The sequence below is a fragment of the Nestor notabilis genome, unplaced genomic scaffold (genome assembly GCF_000696875.1).
Source record: "Nestor notabilis isolate BGI_N333 unplaced genomic scaffold, ASM69687v1 scaffold34365, whole genome shotgun sequence".
NCBI classification, from domain to species: Eukaryota; Metazoa; Chordata; class Aves; order Psittaciformes; family Psittacidae; genus Nestor; species Nestor notabilis.
In genome coordinates, this window is record NW_009929476.1 from 21,655 (window position 1) to 30,043 (window position 8,389).

At 51.2% G+C, this 8,389-nt stretch overlaps 1 protein-coding gene across 1 annotated transcript in view; it reads right to left on the reverse strand.

Annotated features, from left to right (window-relative positions):
• LOC104406096 (serine/threonine-protein kinase 10-like) overlaps positions 1-8,389 on the reverse strand; it is a gene marked incomplete at its 5' end in the record, with an annotated part of 41,101 nt that overhangs the window by 13,541 nt on the left and 19,171 nt on the right. The window contains 4 exon segments of the mRNA XM_010014980.1: positions 1-125; positions 841-913; positions 2,187-2,336; positions 3,472-3,520. The exon segment at positions 1-125 is cut by the window's left edge and continues 17 nt beyond it. Of these exon segments, the coding sequence (XP_010013282.1) occupies positions 1-125; positions 841-913; positions 2,187-2,336; positions 3,472-3,520 (397 nt within the window).

Genomic DNA, 8,389 nt, shown 5'->3' on the forward strand with positions numbered 1-8,389 from the left:
GCTCATGATGGGGCGGCTCGATCTGGGCCATTTCAATCAGCGTGATTCCCAGGGACCAGATATCTGCCTTGTAGTCGTACGGAGTGTCCTTCATGGTCTCGCACATCACCACCTCTGGGGCCATCCTGCAAGGGGCAGAGCAAGGAGCAGGGATGGGGAGGGATGACACCACTGAAACATAATGTGAGGCTTGCCGCAGCAATTAAATGCTTTAAATAATCCACAGCATTCCATAAAACCCAGCCTTTTCTCCTAGCTCTGGGTTTCAGAAGCAGCAGCATCTTTTCTAAGGGATCCAACTCCCTCCCTCTTCTGCAGACCAACCGAGACAGCCCATAGAAACCCCCAGGCCATTGACATCTGGCACGGATGTTGCTTCAGACAATAAATTAATCCTCGCCGAAGCCGTTCCTTCAGCAAGTCGGGTGATTTAGAGATTGAGTTTCTGGAGCAAGGAGTTGTTCCCATGTGCTTGGAGCTGCTTCAAAGCCCACTCCACCCCCCGGGGCCAGGGAGCGGGGAGCACACACACGCAAGCACATGTGTGTCCTTCACTCCTGCAAGCCTGGACCATGGTGGCCCCTCGGTAGCTCAGGGCACCGTGACATCAGGCAATGGTCCTGCACCACTGAGGCTGCTCACTGCTCCCTTCAGCAAGGGAAACCCTTGCACATGTGGACACTGGCCAAGACTCCTTGTTAACATCCTCCCACCCATGGTAAGGCACTATGGTCCATCACATCCCAAAGGCCAACCGCTCCCTGCTTCTGAGCAAGCCTGATTTTCAGGAGAGTGAAGCTTCTCATGAACACAGGGTGTCTTAGCAAGCAGGTCACTCACCAGTAAGGGGTGCCAATGAAGGAGTCTCGCTTCTGCAAGGTTTTCATGTTTTTGGCAGACACTCCAAAGTCAGCTGCAAAGAGCAGTAACATTAGATGCTGCAAGAACACTGAAAGACTCTTCTAAATTAGCAAACTTGGCTGAAATGCAGGTTTAAAAGCAAATACACATTTAAAGCAGGAACATGATACAACGTGCTGCTTCCTCTAAATAGAGCATCAGAAATTAAATTTGCTTTTGAATACATAAGCACCAGGGCTTTCCTCCTCCCATGTACTATAAGACAGGGGCATAACAAGTCACCCCTACTGTAACCCAAACCCTACACATCTAGAGGGAAGCTGAGCTCTTTTCTACAAACAAACAAAAGCAGAGCCATGGCAGACTACTTTCAGGACTGCTATTTCATCTCAGAAAGTCTCATTCTACACCAGAAAAACCAAAGTGCTGTTACATTCTTTTCCCTTCAGCCCCATTCACAGCAGCCACGGCATGATGCCTCACAATGAGTCTGTCCCTTCTATAGAGAGCTTCTGAAGCCAACCTGACCTAAATCAAACTGGTAAGACCTGCAAAAGGTACTTGGAGTTTGCTCTCCAAGACAGTCCTGGTGACCTCTGGAGGAGCTGTTATCCATCTGCATCCTGGGTTTAGGAATGTTTCTATCTTCCCAGGCTGACTCCTGGTCTCCATCAGCACCCACAGACACAACCCAAGAGCACCCCACAGCTACCAGCACCCCTCATCAGAGTCCAGAAGAAGATCTGCATCTTTCTGACCAGTCCCTACAGAAAAAGCTACCTTCTCATCCCCCAGCAGGTAGCTGGATGTCAGTTTAACTCAAGTTGATTGGCAAACCAACCCTTTGGCAAAACTCCCCCTGTCACCACCAGACCTGCTCTGGAGATAAGACGAATTCTTCAAGCTCCCAGCCCTGCCAAATGGCACCCTGCACAGGATGCTCAGCAGGCCAAAAAGCATAAAAGTTGAGTTCAAAGAGGGATTGAACAAATTCACACAAGGAAGGTCCATGAAGGGCATGAGCACAGCTGTGGCACAGGGAAGCTCGGTGCCTGACTAGGGGCTAAGCACACAGCTCACTATCAGACTGAGCCTCCCACCTTCTGCCTGAGCTCAGCAGCAGCAGCAGAGTAGCTGATGTCCTGTAGGCAACACAGAAGGCAGAGAGCATCCCTCAATCCTGCCATGCTTGGGCATGGCTGAACACTACCATCCAGCTCCCAGCAGCACATGGCTGGGATTAACAGCGGGAAATGGTCCCAGGCAGCTCTCCCATTGAGCGTGCCAAGCAAGTGCTTGCCATACTCTTGTGCCGGGCAGCTCACCGAGCTTGATGTCCCCATCCTGGGTGAGGAGCACGTTGCCTGCCTTCAGGTCACGGTGAATGATCTTCTTGCTGTGGAGGTAATGGAGGGCTTCCAACATCTGACGGCAAATCACTTGAATCTGGGGTTCGGTCAGGCCGCGGTCCAGCTCTGCGGGAAGGAGAGAGCTGTTAAACAGGGCAGGGATTGGAGCGATGCTCTACACAAGCGGCAGGAAGGCACTTGCTACCCAGCAGGCCATTTAAAAAACATTGTCCATGGGTCAAAGTCATGGCAGACCAATGCAAATCAGCTTGTTAAGGTAATCTATTCCCTAAGCCAGCACTCAGCACAATGCCTGCCTGATTGGAGCTGCTGGTTTATAGCTCCCTCCCAGGGATGCTTGGCTGAGGCATCTGGCCCAGGAATAGCGGATAAGGGGAATGAAAGGGGGAGCCAGGCATGCCTGTGATGGGGGTCTGAACTGCAAGTTCCCTGCTTTAAAGAATTTCCTAAAGGAGGCACAAGTTTTAAGGCTGAATCAAAGATGACAGATTTGTGTCCATACTTCTCCTGGAAATAAAGTGAGGTCTTTGGAAATATCAGAGCTGAAAGGGAATAACCTCTGGGGAGATGCAGCTCTGCCCCAGGGGCTCCAGGCAGGAGGTGGAGGGCATCAGAGCATCACATTCACCATGTGGATGGGATGTCACTGCCCCTGGGGTCCATAACCATCCTGGCACAGAGGGGCTGTGGTACCAGCCAGGGCTGTTTCGGGGAACACCCGCACACTCCCAGTCCCAGTGGCTCTATGTGGAAGGGAGGAGTTAAAAATGGGAAGATTCCTGGAATTTCTGCAAACTGCAGTTTATTCGGACGCTCTGCTGCTTCACCAGATGACCGATACCATACGGAGAAGTCAGTAAGAAGATCCTGGGAGATTCATCATGACAGATTAAACATCTCAGCCCTGTTGCTCTTCCCAGGAAACTGTGGGAACATGAACCCAAGACCCAGTACCTCAGATAAATATTTAAAGCCATCTTTCCCCTCCAGCCAGACTCTCCCTTCTCCCCATGCCTTATGATCTGCTGATGCCAGCAGCATTTAAATCACAAAAGGACATCAAAGTAGCTCAAGAAACACTCCAGGGCTGCCACACCTTCTACACCAGGTATGAAAATAGGCAAACTCATGGGAGAGAAATGGTAGCTGGAGAAGCTGGGGCACCCACATCTGCCATCTGTCCATAGGCTGCACTTGAAAGCATACCAGAAAGGAGCCCAGCATCGCACACTGCACTCACCCAGCATAGTGGCATCCACCGCCCCGCCTGGGCAGAACTCAATCATGATCTGGGGAAACAAAGAGAGAGGAATTAAAGTCTGAGCAAAGCCCACTGGGTAGGGAAGAGGAGACAAAAACATTGGGGTTTGCTTCCCCACATGGCGAATCTGCCCCTTTGCCACATACGGGGATGCAGAGGCTTCTGTGCTCCCCAGGACACATCCTCCCAGGCATCCCCAGCACCAACAATCACCGAAGCCCCGGGGCAGGATCCAGCACATCGCCCTCAGCAGCCATCTCAGAGGGGCAGGACTGTCCCCACCGCTGTGACACCCCCAGCATCGTGCCTGGCCCCGTACCTGGACACCCACCCCAAGCAGACAGCTTCAACTCCGGCTTCCTTGCTATTTACATCTCTTCCCATTGCATTTTGGAGCGAGGGCTGCTCCAGAGAGCAGCCTTGCCAACAGGATGAGATAGCTGTCATAGCTGGGAGCTGACGTGGCCACGAGAAATCAGGCAGGGTTTTCTTTGGCAAATAAAACATGGGGAGGGCTGGCAAGCCTTAACTTAATTTTTTTTTTTGCCCCATTGCTCCACAGTTCGTTGCTCTTTTGATTTTGAGCTATTTGAGGAGAAACTATGTCAATAAAGAGGTTGTGTACATTCACCAGACTGATGCTGTTTCTATTCAAAGGATGTGCAGAGTCCTGTCAGTCCTGTCTGGTCCCTGCTGCCCCCCCACTTGTCCTCTCCCCTCTGCACAAACTCAGCCAGAGCATGGGTCAGGGCTCAGTGCCAGCCACAGCTCCCCACTACCCTTAGGGCAGGCTGCTCAGATGAACAGATTAACGTCTCAAGCAGCCACGGGTCTCAAGCAGTTCACGGGTTTCACCTCCGCAACAAGCTCTTCTCCTTGTCGTGGCGACACAGGACAACATACCAGAGAGGTGAAATGCCAGAGTTTATTTTGAGGACAACGACTGAGCAAACCAAAGGCAGCATTTACCAGCACAGCTCTCTAAGCCATTTAAGCGAAGGTCACATGCAGCGCTAAGCACTGGACCAGGAGCCAAGGGGAGAAGGTTCAAGCTCACTCTTTCCCATGGTGTAATCCTACAACTTCAGGCAAATCACATCCCACCCTTTGGTTCTGCAGTTCCTACACATGGACAAGAGAAACACTACTATCAACTTGGACCACAATAGAAGAAACAACTGCTTTGTTTTGGTGGAGAAGGAGGAGGAGGATCAGTCAGAACTGCTCTAAAAGAATCGTCCCAGGAACAAGAGTTAGAGAGGAGACAATGCTGAGAAAAGAAACCCAGGCAGGTTGGGCAGCATGACACAGGCTCTGTTGGAGGAAGTGGAGAAGAACAAACCAGGGGCCAGGGCTGGGGAAGCATTTGAAGCAGGCAGATGGAGAGAAGCAATTGGGAAGACATTTGAACCATTTGCAAACCAGGAGAACAAATCTGCGCTGATGCCGGTTTGCTGTGGCTCCAGAAAAAACAGTGTAGACCTATCCCACGTGTCTGACTGTCACACCTCTGAACTGCTCTGGCTAGAAGAAAACCTGCCTTACAAATGATCCTATCTCATCACTGAATCACAGTCCAAGGGTTATTTCATCTCACATGAGCAATCCTTTCCTGCTCCTGCTGATGCAGGCACCTCAGGAACTCACCTGCCCAAAGAGGTGAGACTCCAGGTTCAAGCAACAACCAGTAGGTGCAGAAGGCCTGAGGAGAAGCTTGGCTGTGCTACCAGGCTCAGCGCTTAAATTTAAACAAACTTCAAAAAACCCACCTCAAATCATCTGCTAAAGTGGCCTTTGCCGCCAGGGTGCTTTCATTGCTAATGCTCAGCTTTACAGCCTCTGCCTCTCTGTCTCCCCCCAGCTAAACAAAGCCCCCTGGCATCTCACACAGCTCCTCTTAGCCAGCCCTCCAGACTGAGAACAGTGATTTTCATTTTGAGGGGTGAGACACATACAGGGCAGCCAGTTGGGTGACAGCCACAGCCACCCGTGAGCCTCCACGGGCAGATGCTGTGCCAAGGTCTCTTACCAGGGGCATGGCTGGCGCAGCCAAAGCGTGCTCTGGTCAGACATACTGAGCTTTTAAAGGGGGAAGGACCCAGCACAACACACCCACCTCCGGATCCATGTGAGATGCATTTTGTCTCAGAAAGTTTCATTTGGGTTTGCAGTCTAACAATGAGAAAATTAGGGAAATCAGTCCATCTGAACCAGTACGACCATGTACGTTTACGCAGGCACAGCAGGCTGCAAGCCAGGCACTGGGAATATGGAAAATATGGAAAACTTCAAAATACGCGTTTTCAACAAGGGCAGAGATGCCAAAGAATAATTACGGGTGCGGCCAGATTGCCTGAGCATCCAAAAACCTAATGGGCTCGTTTCAGCCCAGAAAACCTGATTTAAACAAATGCAACCGGCAATCCCATAGCTCATACACCACACACGCACTTCCTTCCAGGAGTAAGGCCTGCCTGAAAAGTGTTTTGCCACTGGAGCAGGTAGGAAGGCAGCAGCAGCACATAGTGTGTGTGCGAGCTGGGGGATGCAGGAAGCTCATGGAGAGCAGAGGCTGCACAGCGGGTCTGACACCCTGGGGTGGGCAGCCTGCCACTCTGGCCATGATGAGGGCTGAGCTGGGAGGATCCTAGAGGACAGCTGTTGAACAAGAGCCTGTGCATCTGTGCAGTCAGGATTTAGGACTGTTTCCTTGCTTTGGTATGTGGGCTGACAACCAGTGTCCCCAAGCCACAGCTGGAGCAGTAACTGCTCTGGTGAGAGAGTCAACCTCAGCGCTGCACTTCGCCTCTCTGCACCGCACTGGGCTGCTGCCCATGCTGTGCTCTGCTGTCCCCAGCAATCCCCCTGTGACCCAGCACTGAGCTAGCTGAGTCACAGCAGCTCCACAAAACACAGGTTTCACACACCCCATCCCGAAAAAGCTTCTGTAGCCTTGTGAACCATGGATAGGAGACCCAGGGGGTCTCTGCCCCACTGCTGACAGCCTGAAAATGCCTCCTTTACCCTAATTATAGCTGGGGAGAGCACCTACACCCCCTCCTCCTTCCGCACGGGGTCTAGACAAGGTGAGTCTGAGCACGCTGAGGGGTCTGCAGTGAGCAATCTGAAACATGGCTGGAGCAAACATCCTGTTGATAACGATTTCCTCCGCACAAGAAATCCAGGGACTTCCTTGCTGCAGGCTGCCCAGCCCCTCTGCTGCACTGGGCTGCTGGGGGGACACGCGGCAGCAACAGGAGTTCTCCCTCCTACTGCCACCTCAAAGCTGTCATAAATCCCTGGGATTATGCACTGTTGGCATTCTTGTTTTCAAAATCCAGGGGCAGCTGCAACTGCACCTCACAGGCACATGCAGAATTCATCACTAGCTCTCATCACTGAGCTGTGTGAGCAACATGACCTTCCACCACTGCCAGAGCCCCACAGTCTCAGCTCCAACATCATGGCCAAGAAACCCAGCCAGTGTGCTGGGCTCATTCACAGCTCCACAGGGATGCACGAGTTGCATGCACAGGAACAGTTTTGGGCAGCTGGTTTATAGACAGAGAAAGGAACTCACTCTGACTACCTCTCAAAACCTTCGTACCACAGTATGAGGACTGAGATATATATATATTTTTTTGATATATAGATAATACATGTATTGATTTTCTTTTTTTTTTAAAAAAAAAGGACCCTTTTTTTCTACACCTTTAGTGAAACTGCTGAATAAAGAGGCCCGCATGCAGAAGCTACATAATCTTTCCCTTTCAAGAAACTTTTACATGGACAAAATGAAATGCATGCTTAAATCTAAAAGCAAAAGTCCACTCAAGTTAAAGAGCTTTTCTGGTGACCTTGATTTCTCCCAGTGGCTCATCCTAATCCTGCCTTTAGGCACAGCAGGATCTGGAAGCATTTTGTAGCCAAAGTGGAAGCAGGGCATGCAAAGGGGGCTGGGGCTGTTTTCTGAGCTGCGTGAGTAATAAGCGACTGCCTGGGAAGAGAGGAAGTAGGGTCCAGTGAGCCTGGGGTTGCCCAGGAGAATAAATATACATACATATGTATGAAACAACTATGGCTTAAATTAAGTGCTTTTAAAGATGCAGGTCTTCAAGTTGTACCTGAGCGAGGGGGCATTACGTGTTATAAGACTTTGCATGACTTTGCAGGTCAGGGCAGCATGTTTGACACTCTGCCAGGAGAGAGAAACCCTCCAGCACCTCACACGAGGCAAGGGCTGAAGGGACACCGACCCTGAAAACAAACAGGATGAATTACAGCCCAAGGCAGTTTCTGGGTCTGACAAACCAGAAGCGGCATCTCCTGCCCAGGTACCAAAGTCCTCTAGGGTAGGACTGAGTGCCTGCTCCTCGCTCCTGCCACCCTGAGGAGGACTGGTCCTGCCTCCTGGGTGTGTTTGAACTCCTAGAACTTTCTACACTAAAAAAAATACCAAATAAACAAATAATAATAGTAATAAAAAAAAGGCAGCTTATCTTGAAAGGTATTTTTACCAAGCACTGCACAGTCGCCGAGGGTGGAACAACTGATGTCCCTGAACTGAGGTTTGCAATTGAAGCCCAATTAAGAGGAGAGGACCCACCCTCGGCCAGCTCTTACTCATCCGATTGGCATGTCAGAGGGCAGAGGCCCACGAACTGTTCCCTCTGCAGCAGCACTGGGGAAATGCCTCTTCCAGTCAAAAAGGGAGAGCAGGGGAGAAAAGGAAAAGCTGAGAAAGACGGGGGCAGCTCATCTCAGCACTGGTGGCCCTGGGCAACCAGGCATTTCCCACGAGCACAGCAGGCTGCACAGGGAGGCCACCAGGTCCCATACAATGGAGGACCCTTGGCTGGCAGCCCAGTTGCTCCCAAGCCACTGGAAGTGGCTGGGG